General features: G+C 39.7%; 1 protein-coding gene and 1 long non-coding RNA gene across 7 annotated transcripts in view; one reads left to right on the top strand and one right to left on the bottom strand.

The window, feature by feature from the left end:
• Window positions 1–26,708, top strand: part of LOC137175574 (uncharacterized) — a 103,816-nt gene that overhangs the window by 57,767 nt on the left and 19,341 nt on the right. The gene's annotated exons all lie outside the window — the stretch shown is intronic.
• anks1b (ankyrin repeat and sterile alpha motif domain containing 1B) overlaps window positions 1–26,708 on the bottom strand; it is a 236,551-nt gene that overhangs the window by 36,785 nt on the left and 173,058 nt on the right. For all 6 annotated transcript variants that reach the window (XM_067581321.1, XM_067581317.1, XM_067581316.1 and 3 more), the window contains 5 exons: window positions 26,414–26,536; window positions 23,343–23,412; window positions 20,622–20,728; window positions 11,151–11,249; window positions 9,415–9,567 (listed from right to left, as the gene is read on the bottom strand). In XM_067581321.1, coding sequence (XP_067437422.1) covers window positions 9,415–9,567; window positions 11,151–11,249; window positions 20,622–20,728; window positions 23,343–23,412; window positions 26,414–26,536 — 552 coding nt within the window. The remainder of the gene's footprint in view (window positions 1–9,414; window positions 9,568–11,150; window positions 11,250–20,621; window positions 20,729–23,342; window positions 23,413–26,413; window positions 26,537–26,708) is intronic.

Below are 26,708 nucleotides of genomic sequence, written 5' to 3' on the forward strand. Positions count from 1 at the left end.
ATGAACAAGTCAACCATGGCTGACATGGGACACAAACATTACCGTTGGTCTGTGGGTACATGCGGAAATAGGAAGGGAGTTCCACTACATCATTGGGCCTCAGCAACCACAAATTTGAGGAAAAATGTAAGGGAAACGAAAAAAAAAATCCACTCCCTTATTATGTTCATATTTAACCAAGTTTACTATTTTAAAACATTCAGAGACCCATGACATGTAAATTAGCCTAAGAATTCCTGACTCAGTGGAGTGCGTTTAAATTACAGAAAACCCTTTAACTTCAAACGTCTGACAACTGAAATCCTGTGTTTTCACAAGTAAGCACAAGTTTTTTGTAAAACCAAAAGGAAAACTCATGAATTCATCCAACTATTAATGTAGTTCTGAATGAAAATTAAATTAAAACTAATCAGTATATTGCTGACATTAATCATTCAAGTATAGAAAAAAGGAAATCAGCACCTTAATCAACTTAAAAACAACACAAACCAGAATTATGAAATACATCCACTCCATCTTTATCAGTAAACATAAACACTCGAGGTGAGATGAATCCATTCCTGTTGTTATCTATAAACTTAACGAGTAAGGATGCTGATTGTGAAGCAGCAGCTACTACCGAGCCACAGGTTCAGGGTGCGTTCGGGGGGGGAGGGGGGGGGGTCACACACATTCTCTCCTGACACCTCCTACTCCATCTCCAGCACGGCGAGCACTACAACGGGAAGCGCAAACGCCAAATAAGGCTGCAGGAGAGCGATATCGGCGAGCAGGGACACTGAAGTACACTGCAGTCCTGAGGCAAATCCACCCACATGAAAATTAACACCATCTACTACTCACTCCCTTTTTCACACATACTGTATGTGAACGTACTGTATCCTGGCACTCTTGAACTCGTCAAACAAGCATCCGCACATTTGAAAACCTACATTAGGAACACGTACATTTATACACATGAAGACGTCTTTTTTGGGGGGGGGGGGGGGTGAGAACTCATGAATATGTGATCAGGTAAACTAACTAACAGAACTGTGGATGCATGTGGTACTCACTTCACTTCATGCATGTGTGTGTGTGTGTGTAGGTATTATTGTATGTTATATAGGATTTAATCCTGCAGTTTCTAACGAAGGCAGGAACCATCTGGTACTGGGATGCGAGACAATCTGTCCATTTGGAGAGGTGACAAAGAAGGTAATAAACATAGGAAAATGACACACACACACACACACAAAGTCAGAGTATTTGGAATAGCGTGAGGGGAAAAGGCAATCCAGTACACTCACCATGCACGTATACACAATCACATTTCAATTCATTTATACCAAGAGCACATATCTCTAGTCTCTATGGTAACTGGTAGCCGTCATGGCAACAGAGTACAAGCGGTAGAAGAAAGGCTGAACTCTCATGACTGTCCTCAATTTATTTTGGATCACTCATACAGTTAGAGACACACACACACATACACACACAGTTAGTCATTTCAAGGTTTTCAGAGCACATTCCCATTTCTGTGTGCTTATACCTCCTGAAATGGCATGCTGTAATAATAGAGGGGAATGCAGAGACAAGTCAGGCCCTGTAGGTGAATCACACACACACCTACACCCTCGCACACACCTGCACAAAGAACACACACTAACAGGCCTTCACATGTAAGGGATAGGCACAATGAGGCAAAGATTTATCTATGTATAGAGATAATCTATCCAATAAGATACCCCTTTAATATCTAAGGTTGTTTTAGGTCATGACCCCTCCAAGATGGTGACAAGATACATCTGAGAGGTCCCAAGAAGATTAACAAGATAGATAGTACAAAGTATTTAAGTACATTTATTCAAATACAATTGTTAGGCCTTCTTTATTTGAGTATTTCCTTTTTATGCTACTTTCTACTTCACCACATTTCAGAGGGAAGTACTGTAGTTTTTACCTCACTACATTCATCTGACAGCTTGTTACTCTACAGTGAACATTTAACATACAAAAACATAAAAATTAGTAAAAATGAGTTCCACCTTGACGAGCTACAGCTCAACAACAGCACTCTGAAAGGAGCCATTCTGTATAAAATGTACTCTTACTTTTGACTTTCTCAGTACATTTTGTTGCTAGTATATCTGTATTTTTACTTTGTTTGAACTGCACACAAATCGTAGACATATGGAACCTGTGTCAGACATATGGAACCAAGCCAGAGGGGTCGGGAAGATCTAGCTTATTAGGTCCTTGTAGTGACCAGAACTTCTGTACTGGATTTAAAGGATCTTTCATCATGTGATGAGATACTGTACCTGGATTTGTCAAATATTTACTGCAGTTAACTGCTATCAATCTTCTCGTTTAACTTAATGACATCCTCAATGACCCTAGAAACACACATTTCTCCTGGATAATTTTACAGTACTGGACCTTTATATTGTGGTCATCAGTTTGAATTATTTCAACTTTGTCTCTGAGAAGTATGAGTCAGCTTTAAATACAACACCCATGAGCCTCACAATGGAGAGAAAGCCAGTAAGAGGCTTGAATCAGAGTTCACACAAGTTCAGAACATATTTTCATTATAACTGGGTGCAAGTTGCTCAGTTCATCAAAAATTGACCCTAAATCTAAAAGTGAGTGGCTAAAATGCTGAATATTTGAACAGGTTTCTATAAAATGTAATCCTTAGCTCCTACTCGCCATTAGTGACATATACAACATAATTTTATGCTCGATGATTAGATGTTTATTATCAAAACGCTCACTGGGAATCACCATTGTATAAACCACTATGTACTGGACTTCCCAAAGAACACCAATTCCCATCTGGTTGTTTTATGAAACTATAAAACTGTTTCTTAATTAATAAGTTTTTCATATACTGTGATAGAAAACTTGATCTTTATTACCAACTCCTTCTACAAAGCCCTTTCATACATGCAGGTAACCCAAGTGTACACTGTACGCATAGAGCAGTGGTTCCCAACCTTTGATTGAACTACTCTCACCTTACAGACATGCAACCCATCGCAAAGGGCAGCAATGTCGTCTGATGTAGAGGAACAGGTACATATATGCAGGACCGGGGACTTTCTTTGATCTCTTACCTTCAGTTTCCTCCCTGACCTTCAATCAGATGCTTCCCACCTTCACTTCAAATACTTCAACGTACACATAACCAAGAACACACAACCCATATTCACAAACACACACACACCTGATATCACAGCTGTCTCTGTGATATCAGGGTCCACTTATCGAGAAAACATTAAGGGAATTGTTCCTTGAGGACCAGAAACTATCTGCACTCCACCTTCGTGATTGTGGCTTTCTAAAACGAAATCCATTTGTAATTGCTTCGCTCTGGGCCCCTCTGAGGACTCACTTGAAACGAGAGCAATTTGCAGCCTTGACGCAGTTGTTTTGTACTTTCCTTGCCTGAAGATAAGGTGGTCTGACTGAACCGAGAGGCAGCAGCGCCACCCTGTGGATTTTTACAGGATGTGTCTGCAGCTCAACACACTGCAGGGAAATGAATATGTATTTTGGGGGTCCGTTCATCTATCAATGGATAAAAGAGATAAGTGACACCTAAAAAAAAACCCAAATATATAAGTATTATCATCTCTATCACTGATAACATACTGGAAATATTTATATTGGTGTGAGAATTGTTTTTTTACTATGATTTCTTGGTGTTAAACAGAGCAATCAAGACTTCTCCTAAAGTCAAAAACTGCACACTGATTGACTGTCAGCCTTGAAGTAATTAAGTCTGAGCCATTAAAGTAGAAAAAAAGAACATGTTGTGTCAGTGCCAGTCCAGATCCAGCTATCATGTTCCCAAACTAGCACTTCCCACAGCCTGGGCTGAGACCCGAAGCCTCATCGACCAAAGATTATGACAGACTTGAGACTGACTTGAGACAGCTGACAGATTTTACCAAGGGAGTTGTGATATTAAAAGCAGACTGATAGAGTAATAATGTCTTCCCATTATTACAATCTCAAGTACCTCACGCAGCCCTCTAAATTAGTTTGGGTTTAGGGGGAAATTAAGGTGCGCAAAGCAGCTTAAATGGCAGCTCCCTAAAGACAAAGACATTTGAAAACTGCTGCCCTAACACACACACACACACACACACAGATTTATTTACAATGGTCTGAAAGGAAGGTATGCAAGCAAATACTTAATCAGCTCTCTGAATTGTCATACTTTCTTGTTTATCAACTAATCAATCAATCTCTTAATCATTTCAGTATATAGGTGAAGGGAAATTAGCACAGGACATTCAGTGGAATGTGATTAGTTAAAACTCCAATTATAAGCAGTGTGTGCACACTTACTCAACCATTTTTAATAATGAATGCCTATTAATTATTCATTTAAATTTAATGATTCAATGTAGGAAGGTTTGATTTAATGAGTTTTCATTTTAGGTCTGCAGACTTTCAATTTCCATTCCACCATACATGGCTTTTTAAAAAAATTAAATGATCACAACAGTACTTGTACATTATATAGAGTACACTGAGTAAAACTGTTGGTGACTCAGTTCATTTTGCTCTTAAACACCTGTTAAAAGGATGATTCTGTTGTTGTTGTCTATTTTGTTGTTTTTTTTTTTTAACAACTTGGGTCCTGTCTTTGTAATTTTGGTAATAATAAAACTGTATTGTCAGCGAGTTAATTGCCGAGATCTGGGAATGCATTGACACTGCTAAAACAAAATCAGTCCAGGCAAAAGACTCGAGCAGCCAGACAGTAATTCAGATTTTAAAAAAAGATTTATTTAGAAGAGAATACAAAGGCTGACACTAAAGTAATGACCCAACTAAACATTCATAAAAGTTTCCAGATGTTTTGGGTGCACTCACTTTCTGTTTTACCTCCAAATAAAGTGTTTAGATAATTGGTGTTAGCTTAAACCCTCATTTCACAGGAAAACTGTGTGAGTACATAAACTACAGTCAGGTCAAAGTTGAACCAGGAAGTTGGTAAACTGTGATAAATGTTTACAACAGGAAGTTTATTATCCCATCAAACTTTGTTCTAACACTGAGTCTTAGTTTTGTTTATCTGCACAAGTTCAAATTTACAAATGACATACAAATAACAATGAAAATTAATGTGCACGGAGAGAAAGAAAGCCTCAAAGGGCTTATTGGTGACCTCTACCTAAATTATATAACAAATATTACAGAGTTAAAGGTGCAGTGTGTAGAATTTAGTGGCATCTAGTGGCACCTGAAAATAAGAATTGTTGTGTTTTTGTTACCTTAGAATGAACCCTTTATATCTACATAGGAAACGGGTCCTCTTCCCCAAAGCCACTAGGTGCCACTAAATCCTACACACTGCACCTTTAAAGAAATATATAATATTAAAAATATATAAATAAAAGAGAGATTAAAGTATTTTTATATATTACTTTAAGGAAGATGATATATGAACCAAATGAGAAAAAGAGAAAATTGTAGAAAGGATGAACATGAAGATTAGATTGTTAGTCTAACCGAGAGAAACAATGATAATATCCATTAATATCCTTCATGCTGACTGAATGTAACAGTTAACCTGGACCAGGTGTGACTCAGATGAGTCAATCTACTCTGTTGATATAAACTCTGACGAGGAACAATTACACACATGCACTGCAGTGTGTGAGAGAGCTGCACCTGCTTTCTCTCTGCAGTATATTGTACCTCTGTGTGTGTGCGTGCGTGTGTGTGTGTGCGTGTGTGAGGACAGGCAGGATTAAAAGGTGTTTTGAGAATGCTGCTCTAATCCCACAACAGCAGGCCAGCACATATGTGCCCCATCAAAAGGACACACACACACTCCCAGGCGTACACACACACACACACATACACACACACACACACACTTGTATCAGTCTATTTTAAAATGCTCCAACAATGCTTAACGCTCCTCCTTTGTCTCCCTGGACACCACAGCATCTGTTGCCCATAGCGATTATCTGGTGATTACATAAAAGCGGCGGCCAAACTATTTTTAAAGACTCATTCTCCCCTTTCTCTCTTACATGTACCTGTCCTTTACTGCATCCCTCCACTTCTCTGTCTCTCTCCACACAAACACACACACACACACACTTCTCTCTCAGGTGCAGCAGTGACCTCTCCATCACCTCAGACACTACTTTAGTGACAGTGTACTACTGCAGTGGTACGCAGTCACTGGACGACAGCTTGTACAACAGAGACACACTCTTTCACATGCACTTGTACACAATCCATGAAATAAACAACGTGTTTAAACTGATTGATTGATTCACAAAAATTGCCAAAGGTATGTGGACACCTGGACATTACACCCACATGTGATTGTTGGACATCACATTTGAAAACCATGGGCATTAAACTGAAGCTGTAACAGCCTCTACTTCTCTGGGAGTCCGGGTTAGGACTCTGTGAAGGTCAGTCCAGCATAATGAGTAATTTCCTAACAAGTTTCCTGGAAAGTTTCTTGGAAAAAACAATGTAATTTGATACCAATTCTAGGTAAAATAGAGACAAAGCTCTGAGAAAATGATTGGAGTTTAGTTAATTGTGTTGAGTTTATAATCCTACATCATCTTACTGTACATATTTTACATATATTATAGTGTAACAAACATCGCGCAACAACATGTACATAATATCTTTTCATTAGCGTACACAAATCAGAGCAGACTGTACATACAGCGCTGTTCATTTTCTCTCACTATATGCATATAAAACCAATTCTGTAAATAGAGAAACATATTTTTATTTCAGCATGCATTGCACTACCTGTACATACAGTATACTAACAATCAAACCTGTAAATATATATAGTTTGTTGTCCAGTTCTTGCCTCTATATAATAGCTATAGGTAACTATGTAACTGCTGATAGTGTCTGACCTGATTTTTTTTATTCTATTTTTTTTTTTTTTAAATTTTAGCCAATACAGCTGCATCGTGCATACTTAAACAACCTACACTGAAGCTCACATAGCAATTTGAATATAAATTTGAGAGCAGAGTAGCTGTGCTTTAAGTAAATATAGCCTGCAGTAAAGGTTTCCTTTGATGGTTTCTTTTAATGTTTTTCTATAGTATGCTGCAGTAGTTTGAGGGCTGCTCCGGTAGTTAAATGTCCAATAATTAATCAAGGTTACACTAGCAATTAATTGTAATTAATTATTTGTGTACCACGACTGTTTTTCCTAAAAATTAGTACCACACATTACATTGTCCTTTCCAGGAAACTTCCTGTGAATTAACAGTTAAATATCAGTTCATTATACAAAACCAAGGGACCCATAAAATAAAGTTCTTCCACACCAAACTCAAAAATACATTTCTTTATGGACCTCATGTTTTGCATGAGTGCATTGTCATGTTAAAACAGGAAAAAGACCTTCCCCAAACTGTTGCCATAAAGATGGCCACATAATATTGTTTAAAATATCACAGAATGCTGAAGCATTAACTTTCCCATTAGCTAGTTTTCATGGTCTGGGGCCCAGACCATGAAAACTAGCCCCAGACTAGAAGTATTTAGTGTACTAGTGCAGCCTCTAGTGGCTGCTGTCTGCACTGCAGCAAGTTTTTCCCACACAGAAGACAAATTCCTCTCTCAGTATATAAACAGTATATATATGTTATACAGTGTTTTTATTTAAATGCATGCAGGTCTACATATAAGTATTAAAGTGGTATATTTTATATGCTTCACATATTGCATAATTTAAGGTTCTTGTAATGTCCAAAAAGGAAAGAAGATGGATATATAGGATGGCTTGTGTTTTAGAAGTCATAGCTTTAAACATATACATAAACACATACTGTAAGCATGCATTCACACTTTCTCTGTCTCACATATGCATCCAGAAACACATACCCATACACACAGTGAAGCGCAGCATGTGGGCGGTATCCCCAGCGCTGTGAAACATCTTGCATCCCACATGCTTATATAACTCCCTCTCCACCTCCTCCAGCTGATCACTCATCACTTTATCACTTTATCATCCGCTGGGTAGGAAAAACACCCCTTTCTCTCTCTCTGTCTCTCTCTCCTCTCTCTCTCTCTCATTGAAATCAGCCAGACAGGCGCCCTCTGCAATCGAGCATGATTTTGTTACACTCTGAGCATCAAAGGAGCACATCACTCCGATGAGATCAGGCTGCAGCAAATCCCATCTCTAGTGCAGATTTTATGTTGTTAAAAATTGAATCATAAACCTGCAATACTTGTGACAACATGCGAGCTAAAATGTCAAACCTTGTTATCATCAACCATGAGTGATATTTACAGAAAGAGAGAGAATTCAATCAGGTTGAAAACTGCTATTTACTCTTTATTACTGCAAATTTCAAACCACAAACTAGTACAGCAAAAGCTCTTCTGACACACGCACACACAAAAAAAAATGCAGTTAAGTAATGATGTAACAGCAAAAATAAACCTCCTTCATGTTTGTATTCCCTACACGCATTGCACAGTAATGAGAAGAAAAGCCTGATGGGCATTCTGCACGATATGGCCTCGGCATCCTTCCCACAGAGGGAACTCTCACATCGCCTTTCGCCTTGGTTTGGATACAAAGGACAAAGATCATACGTATACTGATGTATGGGTCGGTAGTGCAATATGTTGAGTAGGAGATATGAATTCACTCTATCATGAAGGTGAAAGATGAGGACACCAACCAACAAGCATTCTCAGCTTCACGAAGCCCCGGCTTTTGACTGGCTGCCGCCCCGTTTTTTTTCCATCGTAGGCAATCATTTAATCTATAAACATGTTTTCCTCTGCCTACAGATTGATTAATCTGTCTGTGTGAGGAAACGATTCGACTGTCACACGAATTCCCTCAAAGCAAGAGCTAACACTGTGTGTCGACACAAGAGGGATTACTAAGTTTGTATCAAGATAACACTTGAAAAAAATAAGTTGTTTCACTCTAAAAGTTAAATCTGCACCCTGGCCCCATTGGCTCCTCCTGAAGATCTTTTAAACGAGTCACAAATATTTATAGTTTCACTTTTAGAAAAGGCTAAATATTTTTTTAGCAAACATAACTCAAACAGGAGTAAAATATGCATTTGTATGGGGACTATTTTCAGCTGCGGATGAATACACATTTTGTGCACTAGTGAGTATTCACAGCAGCAGGATGGTGTTTGCAGCAGTGTGATTCATTGATGTGTTTTTTTGGACAACAATGGAGCTCTATGACACAGAGGAATATGATATATCTGACTGTGACTGCACAGACAATAACTCCTCAGTAGGATCATTTCATTGCTGGTTTTGGTCTTTTTATGGTAATTGTTGACAACGATATAATATTTCCAGCCTTATCCTTTACCGCAGATATTTTTTCAGCAGTGTAGGCAGGAAGAAAGAAAAGAAAATAAGACTCACATTAATGAGCTCAATCTCCCAGATCTTCTTGACCAGCTCCATGGAGGTGTAACCGTTGATGAGGAAAGACTTGGTATAGTCGCCGAGCTCCAGCGACTCCAACCACTCTGCCACCGACGTGGGGTTGTTGCCATCGTAACCGACAGGCCGAACCTTCAGTACAGACGGGAAGGAGAGAGTTCTGTATTTTTAACTGCTTATTATTTATCTGCATTTCTTTCAAAGACTTAAAAGTATTTCCCCAAATCCCAAATGATATGTTGCATGATATTTATTTGTTCTTCTTTCTCCATAAATATACTCATAGTGTGAGCAAACATTCGATTTGTTTTGCTGTTTTTCTGCCCATATGGTACACCACTTTTGACCTGGAGCTTTGAATCAACGAACAGCTGGTATCCAAATGATACACTCTGTACATATGCCAACTATAATACAGCCTACATTCCTATTTCTTACATAACGCTACAGCTGCATACATTCTATTTATACTCTATTTAATTAATTTTCTCAATTTTCTTTCCATATTCTGCTGCAACAGCCTGAATTCTACATGGCGATCATTAAAGATTCATGTTAAATACCTTCCCCAGTTCAGCAGGGATCAGTAGGAAAGAGGTGGGGAAGCTACAGATACCGAGCTAATGCTGCTCATACTACTGCTTCTCATACTTCAGCAGCACAAACAAGTATACACAAGCCTAACTTTTGGGAAAGGGCAGAACGGGACGCCAACAGCAGGGTGTTATTGCCTTGGGTGAGCTACTTCGTGTGTAGTCGATAATTAATAATTCATTCACTTTTATTTTGACAGTTAAAAGCAGCTTCAGAGAGTTAACGGAGCTTCAAATCCTACACCCTCCACCTGAAGGGGAGTGTTTGCTCATGTATGTCAACGCATATATATGAGTTGGAAATGACAAGCGGGCAGACAAAAATTTAAAGATACAGTGTTTTTGGAAAGTTTAGTGGAGATGAGAGGAGGAAAAAGCTGACTGGAGATCAAAGTTTTCTGGGTGTCTCTATGAAACCTGCTTATCTCTGAGCTCAGAGTCTATCCTCTCTACTGAGACTCTTTTTTTTTTTGGCTCTCTCTCTCTCCATACAGTCCCACACCTTTGATCTTACTTCCTGTCTCATTGCACACAAAAGTATTTGACCCTTGTAACATACCCAAACTTTCCTATCCAAGTGTTTTTTATTCCAATATTGTATTATTCCAATACTGATCATTCTGACCCTTTTAAAGTTTTTTTTTATTGAGGGACTGAGCAGAAGCCCTTTTCCGACGTTCAAAGTGTTCGTCTACTGCTAAATGTATGAATTTGTGTGTGTGATTTTTACAGATGCAGGACAGCGTGGATTTAGCGGTTTCATGCGTCATTTAAGTTGATGTGGTTTGGAAGCTGTGATCTACAGTAATGTAGCTCAGTACATCTCCTTCTTGAATTCCCCAACTCCTTCCTTGGCGGCTTGTGCAAGTATTCAACATAACATGCAGAGAGAAACTCAACCACCCACAGAGTGTGAGTTATATCACACAGGAATACAGATGGAGCAGGAGATTTGTTGAGTTTTATACTACACGAATGAGATTGGCTGCAGCTGCGAGTGAAAAAATTGACCATGAATGTATGTAATTTGCATGAGTCTGACACTCCACAGATTAGGAAGCCCAGTCTTTGTGAATGTCTACTCTGCTGTAATTTGATTGTGTGATTAGCTGCTGTACTGACCCTGGGCAGCAGCCGTATGGCCTGCAGGAGGCGTTGTCTGTGGGCCGAGTTGAGGATCCCAATTTCCAGCAGGTCCTGGTCCTCCACCACATTGCTACCCTGCAGAGCAACAAAACAACAGTAAATGTTAGCAATCATGTAGCATTTCTCCACCCAAAGCTGACAATGCAACAGGTGTCTGCTTGGCTGCACATGCTGTAACACAACTTTTATAGGAATTCTCTGGTAAAATTGAAATACAGTATTGATATTTAGCTTTCATGTTGTCACAAAGACAACCAACAGATGCGGTCAGCCTTTCTTCTGATGTACATGTTTGTGATATCAGCAACTTATTTCAAAAGATCATGCAAGTGTTTTTGCAAGTTTTAACTCTTTAACGACAAATCATGAATACTTTTCAGCTGTACACGTTTAGACATTGTTTTCCATATGAAAATGTATTTGCAGACTCTTGAAGCTTGAAGTCTGTATTACGTTCCAGTATCATTGCATAGAAATGTACTTTATGTGCAGAATGATTTTAAAACCGCACTGATTTACCTTTTAACGATAATGTCAATTCATAAGGTTCACTGAGATGGATTACACAACTCACGCAAATTTTAAGAGTGTGGTAATACATTTCATATTGTACAGAAAGGAATACAAACGAATGGCAGTGTTGAACAGTGAACAGCTGCATGGTTATGCAAAATGTTTACATGTGATGTAAAGTTATATGTGAGTAGTAGTAAACAGGTTAAAATATGCAAAAGCACGGGTATGGTCGTGAACGTTAACATTATTGCTGCCAGGGGACCAATAAAACCATCCTGATGTTTTTTTATCCCCAAATAACATTGAAAGTATTTGTTTGCCATTTAAGTGTGGCGTTCAAAATGCATTAGTCAAATTTGCAAATTGTGGGTGTAATATTCATTAAAAGACAAATTTAATTGTACAAGAACATGACAATGTTTTGACAACAAATTGACTTTCTCAGGTGATGGAAATATTGTAGAATTAAAGAAGAATTGTGTGTGCCTCCTGATGATTGGCTGGATATTACTAACACACATCAGTAAACTCATACCACTGGTTATTGCATGGTTACTGTGGAGTCCTTACACTAATTGTATACTTAGGTAGCACCTGTGTGAATAGTGCTGCATATCAGTAACATCTCTAGTGTGTTTGATCAAATGATTAAGGCAACAAAGACAACAATCTGAGGAACAACATAGAGGAAATGAGTTAGAAATGATAAAAGTAATGAAACATCAGCTGCAAAGCTACAATCAACAGAATGAGGCAGACAGTATGTTTGTATTTAAGAGTCTGGCACACAAACACATTAGCCTTTATGGGTATCATACAGTTTCACCTTTAAATAATCCAATGGGAAACCTTAAGAGACCTATCAGTCATCCCCCCCCTCCAGAGAGACAGAGAGAGGGAGTCTTCATGCAGATGGATAATTAGAGGAAAAGGAGGAACGCAGGGAGGGATGGGAGGAGATGTGGTGTGTTTGTTGACAGCTGGGAGAAAGGCCAACTCAACCAGAGATACCATCAAAAATAGGGTCGTTTAACAGACGAGAAAAGTAAAGCAGGGTTATCACCAAAATGATGGTAAAGAAATAGAAAGAGGAGAGAGATTGTGTGACTAGCCTGGAGATAGTCTCACAGGCTCATCCATACACACACTCTGGTATAGGATTGAGGGATTACACTTGTCAGACCCATCTCCTTCCTGTCAAAACTAACAGTGATAAACACCCAACAGACAAGGAAAAAAAAGCAAGCAAGTAGATACCCATCTGCTTTTTCCTTTCTTCATTTCACTGTTGTCCAGAGGTTGACTCTGAGGATCATTGTGCCCTCTAAAAAGGACATTCTGCTCCAAGGCTGTGACATTTTAATTCTAGGCAGGAGATAGCTGTCGTTTAGTGTTCCCCCTCACGATCCTGAAGAACACTCGCCAGAGAAATCTCTGCTCGGGTGGCTTTACTTTTGAGACTACAGATCTGCTGCAAGCAATAGGCCAACATACTTAATAGTTCTCTTGAATTTTCTAAATCTTCTATGTGATAGAAAGAAATGTAAAATATCTACAATTACAGTGTATCATTCAGCTGGGGATTTACAGGAAAGATATTACAGGCTGAATATTCAACCATGTAGTCTTTTAATGCACATTTTTATGCAGGAATTCCTATTATTTCACTCTGTGTCCTGCATCTGCCGATTGTATCTGCCTGCATTGTCCAATACATCTCCATAAGAGAGGAGAGATGTTATCTTGGCTGACGATTATTATCACATTTTTACATTTTACCTAAAATGCTTTGAACAGTCCCAGCATACAAAACTGGTTAAGATCTGGAAGAAGAAGAAAAGTGGAGGGAAATGTCCATTTATTCAGGAAAGGAAAGGACAACTTTATGGAGCAACCCAGAGGTCATGTGGTATGAAAAAAAAACACTGGTGTGGAAATCTAAGTACATTAATTAAAAAAATAACCATACACTCAATTTAGCAATCTGTGCGCTTGGATCAATAAACCATACGAACAGATTAATAAACCATGTGAGTCGATTGCTAAACTGAGCGCAAAGGGAATTGTGAAGCCAGACATCCAGAATATGGATCTGGTACTCAGAATAGAAGTGGGGTGTTATAATTCTGTCAAAAAAAAAAAAAACATTGAAGTAATGTAATGCACTATTTAATTGTCATACCAGCTAAATAAAATCACAGACTAATAACTGGTGTTAAAACTACTATAATATACTGTAGAAGAAGAAGACTGCTAGCTAGCAAACATGGATTTAACAATGTAGGTTTAAAAATACTATTGAAGATCAGCTTTGCAAACGTTTTAGGAGGCAGTAAATTAATTCAACACATTTGTCAGGCAAGGATACACAACACTGCATTTACAAGACTAGAGATAAACAAGTCACAGCTTATTAGCCATTGTATAATACCACTGTCACTGATGAAGCACCAATTATAATTCAAAAGACCTTGCCAGGCTACGTCTTTATCCTCATATATAAATTAAGCATTGACAATCAACTGGGACTTACAGTGTCTTATAAACAGCTCTGAATGGCTTATGTATTATGTGCAACATACTGGACACTTGGAAAAGCTCTTCTCATTGTTTTTATAATCTGTTTTTATTTATTGTGTATAAAGAAATAATGTTACCTTTCTACTATCTAACCCACCTGTGTTTATTATGGATGTCATAAGTCCATATTGGAAGTTCAGTTTATTAATCTGTGTGCACAGATTTATTAATTTGTACTCTCAGTTAATTTCACCAGTGGGTTCCCTAAACTTTGCCTTGATGAATGGAAGTTTAAAAAGTCAACAAACTTTGAGCAAAAAAAAAAAAAAAGGCCCTGAGCAAGTGAGTGATGTTGCTGCAGGCTTATTAGTAAAACTTTGTCTCCGGGGCTCCACTAGTCTGTCCCACTACTGACTACAAAACCTGAGGCGGCAGCAGCTGATTGGACTCATCCTGCGGCTAAACTTAATTCTTTTCACATTCTCCTCACCGACTTGTACACCGGGACCTCTGTGAGAAGAACGCAGTTCATAGATCAGCTCCCAGGCTGATTAATAGAGTGCAGAGCAGAGTTACCATGCCACAACTTCACAGACGAGTAATGACTCTCAAAGTCAGTGCAGAGTAGATTGTGGGGGGGGGGGGGTTTCAAAGGCATGACTAATTGCTCCCTGTTGGGCTCCTGATAGAAAGAGATGGAGTTCCTAAATGTGTGTTCTTTTCTCTCTGCAAACCCTTTTTTTGTCCAGTTTCCATTTCTGTCTTATTATGTTTGCCCCAAATCTGCCATTCTCAAATGCGCATGATGGATCAGTAGAATTAGGATAAATGAGACAGTAATAATAAGAAGAAGAATTCATTCACTTCCCCCTATTTACTTGACAGCTTATATTGTGTATTTTGTTTGCTGGAAGTACACACAGTTATTGTATCATGCATATGGATGATAAATTCCTCAACACTTGCTATGCTTCACTGGTATGAACACTAACAATGCAAGATGCTGCCGGTGAAAGGTGTTTAGCATCCGTAGCGTTGATACAGTTGCCGTGGCCTGTGGTTAGCTTGTGATACTTGGACCACACAGCTTAACAAAAGCACCACAGTGGGTCATAAACGCTCTGAACGCAGAAATTAAAATTCATGCACAACATCCGGGGGTTAGAGACGAGAATAGAGATGGAGCTAAAAAGTGATATTCAGTAATGGTAGCGGAGGACATTATCAGCGCCAACAGGCTTAGTCAAGTCCTACAAGTCATGCTCCACCTATTGTATCTCTTCATGCCTGTGTTCATCCCTTTGGCTTTTTTCCTCTCATTTCTTTGCTGTTCCCCGTTGCTCTGCTATCAAAGAAGCTGTCCTCTTTTCTCATTATATTGTTGCCTCTCTCACTTACTATTCAGACCATCTCCTCCCCGTCCTCACTTGCACTTTTAGTCAATAATTTAAAATTCATTTCGGTTTCTTTACAAACCTGTTGGCGTTCGACTGATCTTTTTTTTTTTTTTTTTTTTGCATATGTGAAGAGGCAGTTCCTCTTAAAGCAGGAGCCTCCAAATCGGTGGCAGTTTGATATTCATAAGAATTTCTCTTTCAGAATAATACATTTCTTTATGAGGAGGATTAGAGGGGCCGCCTTTGAACGAACAAAATATGGATATTGACATGTATGTTTAATTTATAATATTGTTGTTGCAAAAAGACTGGAAGACGGAGGAAACAGCTAGCTCATCTCTCCAAAGTTCAAAACAGACAGGGGGAATAATCATGATAAAAAATTATACATGTCTCCCTTTAGAGTCCTTTCTTCCTTTTACAGAAATCCAAAGGACCAAAGCTGTGGCGTTAAAAAAATTGCAATTTAATTTCATTGGTCTTTGAGGCACACTGAACACGGACGATGAAATCTCTTTATATCAATCTACTCTCTTTGTTCAGCTCCGCTCTGTCTACTCTCTCTTTCTCACTTACTGTACATTATACATGTACGTACAGTCATTCAGAAAGGCTGTGATTAGACTCCATCCACTGCACCTTCATATTAAATGCTGTCTCCATAACAACGGCTCCACCTCTTTGCCACTTGTCCATCAATCTAACTGCTCTTGTCCTCTACTGGCTGGTTAAGGTGACGAGACACACCCACTCTAAATGGCCCCCATTAGTGGTAAATGGTAATGGTAGATTGGACTGGACCGTGTTTATGTGCGTGTTCATCCCAGCACACTACGTGGTGCCTTTTTGCTGTCATACGCCGATATGGATCAGACTTGGGGTCAAATTCATTTGCAAACCAATCAGTACTACAGATGAACTTGAACCGGCCTTGAAGTAAAAAAAAAAAAAAAATTGCTTTTATTTTCATTTGTCTTTTCCATTTAACTTGATTTCCCATACTGAGTGGTGCTGAAATTAATTTGACCCAAAGCTCTCCTTGGAAGGATCCAAAGCCAACAATAAAAAGGGAATGCTGCATACCAATACCAATGAAATCCCAGAAGCCTGAGCCTCAACTGCATTAATATCAATTTGTGGTAGACAGTGAGTTTTCCCAAGGTCGAAAAACATTAACTGTCCTCTCGCTTACAACAAAAAGAGGTGGAAACTACTAACTAAGCAAGACGGACGCCAGAAAAACTTTAAACAGAGAGAGCCACACTCGCAAAAGGGACTTTGAAGTCATCGTGATGGTTCCAAGGCTGTTTCATCTCAGCTCTTTACAATACTAATTGTATCTAAAGGCATTTCAGAGGAGACGACTGAGCTTTTGAGAAACTTTTTTTTTTTTTTTTTTTGGGACGAGGGGCAGGACCAGGAAAGCAGAGAATCCCCAAGTCTCTCAGAAGTACTGCCAAAACCTGTCACATCTATAAATGAGGTGCAAATGAGAGTAAAATACGTTGGTACACTGATATGATGGCATGTGGGTGTTTGAGTGTGTTGCCAGTATAAGAGGAAAAGGGTGTAAATGAATGGAGGGTTCACCTGGGGACATTTCTAATGGAGACATTTTTGAGCTGAAGAAACACTGATTATGTGAAGAGGGGATGTGTGACGTTAACGGTTGCCTGGACCCACAGATGCTGCAATCAACACTCTTCTTCATGAACTCGCCTACTGCTGCAGGAACATAGATATGATATATATACACAGCAAACGTCAAAAAGGTTTTTCTAAGACTTCCACAAAATGTGTGTTTTTAGGAGAGCTTAGGGTTACCATGCTCTATCACCAAACGTTTTTGGGCTATTTCACCAGTGTGTTGTCTAAGGTAATAGAATAGATCACCATAGATACAGTATAAAAAACAAAATTACCATCCATTATAATCTTTTTAAGAAGAAGATAGTAATGTTTAAACCACCCTGATGAAGGTGGTGCTGTTCTCAGTTGCTGCTTCAAATGGTAAATGGTAAATGGGCTGTACTTGTATAGCGCCTCTCTAGTCTTCTGACCACTCAAAGCGCTTTTATACTACGAGTCTCATTCACCCATTCACACACATACATACGCTGAATGGGTACAGGGGCTACCATGCAAGGTCCCAAACCCTGCCCATCAGAGGGAGTCTAATCATTCACACACATTCATACACTGACGGTACAGCCAACAGGAGCAATTTGGGGTTCAGTATCTTGCCCGAGGACACTTTGACATGCGGACTGGAGGAGTCGGGAATCGAACTGCTGATCTTTCAATTAGTGGATGACCCGCTCTACCCCCTGAGCCACAGTCGCCCCCACTCCAAGTCACTTGTCTTTCAGTTTTGGCATCACTCCTTTAGTATGGACATGGTGTTGACACTTTAGGCAAAAGTGTAAATGTATATCACTAGAGCTGCCACTAACGATTATTTTCTCAATTAATCGATGAATTGTTTCGTCTATTAAATGTCAGAAAATAGTAAGAAACACCTTTTATAACTTCTTAGAGCCAATGGTGACATCTGCAATGTCTTGTTTTGTCTGATCGACAATCCAAAGTCCAGAGATATTCAATTTACTGTCACGTATGACATAGAAAGCTTCAGACCCCTTCAGATTTGAGAAGCTTCAACCAACAAATGTTTGGCATTTTTGCTTTAAAATGACTAAAACGATTATTTAATTATCCAGATAGTTGCCAACAGACTTTCTGTCAATCGACCAATCGCTGCAGGTGTCCTCTTTGTTGCAACCTTATACCTCCTGATTTAGGATGAAAAAACCTATTTTGTGAACTAATCTTACATCGAACAGCTTATGGGAAGATGACATACTGTCATTTACCTCAATACTTTATTTAACATGCTGTAATCTATCTCTAAAAAGGGATAAGTAACATTTACTGGATGCTGGTGGCATTACCAGACACTCTAACAACAACTCAACAGTAACTCTTTCTCACTTTAGCAGTAATTACGGTAGCTTTTTCATTCAATGTGCACAATATATTTCCTGTTTAATGTTTTCTTTGCTTGTATTATTTACTTCGCTTATGTATATGCTCTGCCAACATGTTTTCTATCAAAACATTTAGCCAATAAAGCTTTAATTAATAGAACCTACTTGACATACACAAAAGAATAATAAGGGAGAAGAAAAAGAGGACAGTACAGAAATGTACAAAAGGAAAGCCACGAGGAGGATGAGTGTGTCATTGACACTTACACAACTAATGACAGCTTTCAGTCTGCTCCAAAGGCAACTAATACATTTGTATTAAATACTTGAGGATGCTTGTGAAGTGTGAGCAAACATACAGAAACACACTGACCACGTGTGGGAGATACACACAGAGAAAGAAACAAGAGAAATTCTGTGATTTCCTCCTGTTGCCAGGGTAACCAAAGGAACAAATGCAGGTCACACTGAGTGGAGGACTGGGACGCATAAACACACACACACACATAAACACACATACAGATGCCTACATACAGTGTTTATTCACTAAATGTCAAGAAAGAGCATCTTTTACAGTAGCTGTCTTCTTTCTTTTCTACAGGATGTCAGATGAATATAGAGCTGAAACGATCTCTCGGTTAGTTAAGATAGAAAATTAATTACTTTTATAATCAAATAATAATTTGAATCATTTTTTGTGCAAAAGCTGCAAACCTCCTCTGGTTCTAGATTCTCAAATATGAGGATTTTCTGCTTTTGTCTGTTTTATATAATTGAAAATTGAATATCACGCAATTTAATGACGTCACTTCAGCCTCGGAAATGATCATTAGTTGCAGCCTTGTATGAATACATTTTACTAAAGTAAAGCCTGATCTCAACACAAAAAAAATACTAGTACTGTAATGTGAAAAAACCTCATAAGTAAAACAACTTGTGAGTTCATTTCAAACAGCTGACTTGTAAGAAATACATTTCTTCACTACTGGTTGGTTAAATTCTCCAATACTGCTGCTACTTTGCTTTTAAAGTCATTATGATAAACCCCAAAGCATAATTCTGTTTGGTCTTCAAAAGTTGCCATTTTGGAGATATGAGGTTTTTACCCAAAAGCGACAATCCGCAACTCAGATAAAGTCATCCAGTCAGCATCCTTCTGCTTTGCCTCTCGTCTTTCTGCCTCTGCTGCAGTTTCTGTAGATTTGGCTTCATTGCCTCTTTTCCGCTTTCCCTCTTATTATCCTCATTCCTACTTTATTGTTCACACACCCTCTCTTCCTGTGAATATCAGTCTCACTAACACTGAGAAAATCAGTCTCACTGTAACACACACACACACACACCCACATTAAAAGTGTTTATGAATGCGAAATGTTCTGGCGACTTTTGCTTTCCTACGTCACCGGGGTTGAAAGGACCATCGGATGAAACAGAGGAGAAGATCAGGTTGCATCCTGACCCCGCAGGCTACAGGTGGTTGCACGGTATTTCTACGTGCGTGCATGCACAAGTGTACGGAACGAGCGTGATTTCAACAAGCATCTTCGGTGCGGTATGAGCATGTATGTCTGCAGCTTCGTGGTGGAGCTGGATTTTTTTTTTTTGCTGTGGTGGAGATGTGGCGTAGGACTTTGTGCGTAGGAGGAGCTCACATGGCATCAGTGAGGAGAGGCAGTGATGATGGGAAGGAAGAATGAGAGAGAGAGAGGGAGAGAGAGATGGACAGAGAACATCATACAGAGAGGAGGAAATCCAATAATCGAAAGAGATCACACTGAAGAATAAAAAAAACAACTTGTCAGGCTAATGGTTGCAAAGAAAATGATGAAGATGACGAGCTACACCTAGGGGTGTAGGAAGAACAGAGCGAGCTTACAGAGAGGAAGAGACAGTGAAAACACATAAAAGAGCCAAAACAAGAGGGATAAAAAAAGAAACCTGTTCCACATCCTAAAACTCCCAACATCAACACATCTCCTACCCTCCCTCCTCTTTTCCCCACCACGCACACTTGTGAAAACACTTACCATGAACTGGACGTTGTCAAATCCATTGGCCAGCAGGTGGTTCTCGTACTGGACCAGCCCGATGGAGTCCAGCCATTGGCCCACGGACTGCAGCGGGCAGCGGGGACCTATGAGGGGGTGGAGGGGCAAACGCTTCAGTAGGGAGTAGCCGTCCACGCGGTAGCAGCGGCAGTCCGGCTGAGACAGCTGGCACTGCCACATCATGTTATGGCGGGCAAAGTGGCTGTCGAAGGAGCCCGCCATGCTTTTGAGGAGTCTTTTGGCAAGGCAGCAGGAGGGAAAATGAAGGGGAACGAGGGGAAATGGGGGGTCGGCAGGGTGGGAGTGTGGGGGGGGGATGAAAAAGGTGAAGGAAAGGAGGAGGAGAGGGAGGAAGAGGAGGCTAGGCTAGAGGCATGGTGAGGATGGTTGGGGGGGTCAGCATGCAAGGGTGCAAGCGGGTAAAGGGTTGACTAGGGTTAAGGCAGCCAGATGCTGCTTTCTCTGAGTCCAGCCAGAGGGGGAAGATGAGAAAGGGTTGAAGAATGAAGTTGTATCCAGAAAAAGAGCTTCCGTCCTGGGGGTAAAATCCTGCCAGAGATGGGTTGTTCGATAAGACTGGAGGTATAGATCCGCAAGCAAGAGCGACTGACTGTCCGTGTGTGTGTGTGTTTGTAGCGCACAGCAGCCGCTTTCTTTTTCAGCTGTTGCGCTCGCTTGGCTGCTCCCCTGAGCGCGCGTGTGTGTGTGTGTGTATGCGAGTGTGTGTGTGTAAGAGAGATAGAGAGAGAGAGAGAAAGAGCGAGAGCTGCCTGTGCTGTAGATTTCTCTTTATCAAGTACTCCCACTCTCATCTGTATGCTTCTGCAGCCTCCTCTCTCTCTCTCTCTCTCACTCTCTCATTTTTCTGAGCGCTCCTTTCCTCCCTCGTCTCCTCTCTCTCTCTCTGCCTCGCTCCCTCGCTCACTTTCCTCTGTCTACCTCCTGTCTCTATCTTCTCTCAGGGTGTCGATCGTCACCCTGCTCTCTCTGCCTCTCTACATATATCTGGCTCGCTCTGCTGATAATAGCCATCACAACAGCTCCAGTGTCTTTGTCTGCATGCCATGCTCCCTCCCTCCCTCCCACTCACACTCCACACATAGTGTATGCATGCGTCCGTATCTATATGTACGTGTTTGTGTGTGTGTGTGTGTGGTGTGTGTGCTGTGCTGTGGTGTGGTGTGGCTATGTGTGCGTTGGTGGAGGGGAGAGCTGGTTTGGCACAAACAGGATTTCTCCCCGTGGTAACCATGGTTAGCAGAGGCTTTGCATTCACAGATGAAAAGAGAGAGAGAAAGCGTGGGGAGGGGATCGGGAGGTGGAGGATGGGGGGAATTAACAGAGGTAGAGGTGGATGAAGGCAGTAAATAGAGATGAGTAGAGGAGGATTAAACGTACGCAGGTTAAAAAAAAAAAAAAAAACAGGGATTGATGTGTACAAGAATGTCAAGATGTACCTTATTTTTACTCACGGATGATCTCACACAAAAATACCCACACACACTCTTCCAAACTTACAGTTTATTATAACTTGTATCTTATTTTTGTAGGTTTGGCAATCATTCCTATTGCTAATAATTTTATTGTACTCACCAAGTTAATTATAGAGATTTGGGGAACATGACTACAACATGTGCTACGACCAACAATTACTTTCATGACCGATAAATTCATAGATTATTTACTGGATTAATTGTTTGGTCTATAAAATGTCAGAAACTAAATGCCCACTGTTTTCCAGAGCTCAAGTTGACATATTTCAATGTCTTGTTTTGTGTGACCAGCAGTTTAAAACAAACACATATTCAATCTACAAAGATATTAAAGAGAAAAGCAGCAACTGCTCACATCTGACTAGCTTGAACCAGAAGATTTGGGGGGTTTGCATGAAAAATTAAACTTAAATGATTAATTTATTATCAAAATTGTTACTCATTAATTTTCTGTTAATCTACTATTTGATTAATTAACTACTTGCTTCAGATTAGCAAAATCAGACAGGGCATGAAAGTATATTTTTTCTTATATATACTTATATTTTTCTATTGTTTTTTTTTGTTTTGTTTTTTTTAAATTGTACCCTGACTTTTAGTTGCTAGTATGTGTCAAACTCCAAAGCCTCTGAATCCTGTGATTCCCATAATGCATCTTGATAGTGTCTTTCATTAAATGGCTCATAAACAACTATGTCTTTCAAAAACCACACTCCAAAGCTTGTAATGCAGGTTCAAATCTGTTAAAAAATTTTTTAAGTTCTTGTAACACCAAGCAGAGATAACACCCAATGACATCGTCACTGGTTATTTTCTCTGGCTTTAGTTTAGTTTTTCCTGAGCCACAAATACCGTATACAGGTTTTTTACAGGCTTAGAGCTTCCAGTGATGAGTATGACGAGTAAACAAGAGTTCTATGAATTCTTTCTGCCAAAGAGCTAATCCTCATGTGTAAAATTGGTTTAAACAAACTAAAGTGAAGTTGTTTGGCTAAACATAGGCTATATAGCTAAACTGTTGGCTTATACACAACCTGTGTGATTGTTTGACTGCTCATTTGTCTGGTTATTGTGACGTCACCGTGTTCCCAAAACTACAAAAATCAGATAAATTGTGATAAACTGGGGATATGTTTTAGTGGGATTTACTCCATTAGCATGTATGGTTTCGAACACACACACACTCACATAAACCTGTGTATTTTACCTGAGGCGTCATCCTTGATGTCCAATCCGCTGCTTATTCCCGCCCCAATAGAGCTCATAATCTTGTCGATCTGAACAAATGGGAGAGAGATGAGGAGAAGTTAGAGAGATGTAGAGCGCGTGCAAGGGAAAATCATTTCCCGGTAATAAGGCTAACCCCTGTTTCTGGATTCAAGTGTCACATAACATGATCATTACGCCAGCCAGCGCGCCGAATGTCAGTCATTCCCGCCTGTGAATTGAAAAAGAATGAAGGAGCAGAGGGGGGGGAGTAAGATGTGTTAGCAGGAAACACAAAGACAGAACAGAGCAGAGATGAAGGAAGAGGAAGACTGGTTTGGAGAGAGCTACAGCGGCGTCATTAGTGTCTGTCTGCTGGCTGTCGCCTGGTGATCCCTGACCCTGGACCTGCTGCTAATCACTGAATTATACGACCTGCACATCCATCCAACTGTCAAGATTGCTGGCTCATCACGGGTCACAGAAACCTGGCCCGTTTAAAGGGCGAGGTCTGACGAAGGCAAACACTGTTTACAAGCACACGGACCATGAAGGTGGCCTGATCTTTGGCACGAGACAAACAGGTAGCAAATTCTACATATGTCACTGAGCTCAAAGAATTAATTCATAAACAGCTATTGAGTATAAAGAGTCAAAAAGCTAAACTGTCACTGTAAATTAATAAAGAAAATATGACAAAGGTGATTGAAAGCTGCACTTTTAATATTAATAAGCACCAGACTCTGCAGTTCCACTCAGCATTACAGAGCATTATAACTCTTTAAGCTCATTGTTTTGGTTAATTGGCTGTTTTGGTTCAGTCTTATGACTCATCAGCCCTGTTTTTCAGCCAAAAAGCTTTCATAAATCCACTGTATACTACCTGCCCAGCACCAGATGACAGACAGACTAAACATCCTGTAGTGGAGTATTTAGCGGATATTTTTCTCAGGACTTGGTGGAATGAATATTGGCCTTAAATTCATTATCAGGGGGACAGAAATACAACTCCAAATGTTAATTATGCTCTTTGTCTAATGGATGTCTGCTGGACATTGACCATAAAAAGGTGATAATATGTCAATGTCGTGATTACACTATTTTTATGCTACTACCAAGTGGAAAGAAAAAAATAATTAATGCTACTTTACAGCAACCATTATAGCTATAGTTTCTTATAGCTGGGGCCTATTTTCATAGTTTTGTCCATAATTTCTATTGATTATGATAACACTGCACTCAACAAAGTAATTTAAATCTGGAAAGACAGTAACATTGCAACGAGGAAGTCAGACGGGGCAAGAAACACGAACAGTCGGAAGATCAGACGGTTTTTTAAATAAGTTCTGCCGTTTTAGTCGGAGTTATAACCGAAGGGAAACACACCCAAAATCTCAGTAATAATCCATCACTGCAGAGGAAAACTGCGTGCAGGGACAACTCTGCTAAGTATGGTAGGTTAAAATTAGTCTGTAAACTGTGATGAATGTTTACAAAGGAGAGTTTGGTAATAATTTTCCTGTTTGCCTTTGTTTTCTCCAACTAAATTAGGAAAACCTGGGCGTTTGTTTAAACTTGTCTGATTGTCTGAACGCTCAAGTTCCTTCTTTGTACAGCTTCATATTCTCAGATCTTAGTTATAAGTACAATGTTATCATTAATAGAAAAAAATGGACAAAACTTTGAAAATAATATAAACCCAATTATCCTGTATCCGGCTATAGATTCATAGATTAAACACCTCTTTTGTGGAACAAAAAGTCTTTCTGAATGACTTTAGTAGTAACATTTAACTACAAGCTAATTAATTACCTTCCAAATAACCACAATCTCAACACTTCAGCAATTTTTTCAAGGTAAAACCGGATTAAAGCACAAATTTGTAACATACACTGAGCTACCTCTTAAAACCAGCAGTACTAATGAGTATAGATATCTTGAGATCACTGACTGTTGTGGGGCATCCCTTGTGACTCGTCTCTTGCTATTAATGCAACTCTTTCTTGAGCATATGCTGCAAATAGAGCAACTTTGTTATTTCTTTCCTCTGAAATCCCCATACATCACTCCGCAATTTCCCTGAAGCCATCTTATCTCATCCTCCCCGTAGTATGCAATTAAACAGGAAAGGTCACCTTAATTGCTGAGAATTATGGGAAATTCCATATGGTAATTCATCACCATCAGCAAGTTATGAGCTGCGTTGAGGAATTAATGAACATGTACATGCAAATGTGGACAGGCATGCATAAATGTACTTTCACTGACATGCATTAGCATTATTTTAAAAATAGAAAGACTAATTAAGTCATCCTCGTAATTATGTGTGATGGGACATACTGTACGTTTTCCTCCGAAGAAGCGGTGTGAAAAATGATTCTTTGTTTACACACGCTAGCGAGAGGGTGTATGTACGCGTAAGCATCGGTTTGTAAAAGGGTGTTTTGTCTGTGAGCGATGAGCAGTGAGCAGAAGCTAATGTGTCTGTGACCCCGAGTGTTTATAAAGGGGCGAGATCCAACAGTGGTGTCCAGTCAATGGATCACATCTGTGTCAGAGACCCTTTAATATCGAATAAGCCCCGGGCATAAACACACCAAGACCAAAACACACAGCACCCTCGACCTTCACTCTCTACCTTCCATAACAGAACCTGCTTTCTCTCTGATATCTTCCTTGAGTCTTCCCTGCAGCTCCAGTGCTGGTTACAAGAAGAAAATCAATGCCGGAGCATGTTAAATTAGCACTCGGGTTCATTCTGCATCGTAGTAGCCGGGTGCATTTCAAAAGGGAGGAAAAATTGAAGCAGGTTTCTTGCTGTGGGTGCAGAGGTTTCGACAGTCTCCTGCAGAAACAGCTCACTTTAAAAAGCATGCTGGTTTTAATCATTATTATTCCAGAAATACATGTAGTGTCACAGTATACTGACTGAGTAACCTGACTGGTGAAAAGATGACACATTTACTCCTAGCTATCTGTAAAATTGGCCACTTTTCTCCTTCTTGAATATCTAGATTCATCCTAAATGTCTGGTAATAAGCTGTAAAAGGCAAGAAAAAAACCTCCTCTTACCTCTTCCCACTCAGCAGTGAAGGAGGGCGTTCTCTCCAGTCTTCCCCCTGGACTGGCACCTTCTCCTGGGCTCGGACTTCCAGGCCCCTGGCCCCGAGATCCAGACCCCCAACTGTGCTCCTCCTGGACAAGATGAAAACCAACCATTTTGTTTTCAGGCATGAATAAATTACAGACAATTAGATACAAAGGTTGCAACGTTTCAACCTTAAAATGCCAACAACTGAGTGCTAAAAACTGTTTAGAGAATAACCAAGTCCATTCAGTGCTCATCAAAGTTTCATCGATAATGAAG

The sequence above is a fragment of the Thunnus thynnus genome, chromosome 23 (assembly GCF_963924715.1).
Source record: "Thunnus thynnus chromosome 23, fThuThy2.1, whole genome shotgun sequence".
Taxonomy (NCBI): domain Eukaryota; kingdom Metazoa; phylum Chordata; class Actinopteri; order Scombriformes; family Scombridae; genus Thunnus; species Thunnus thynnus.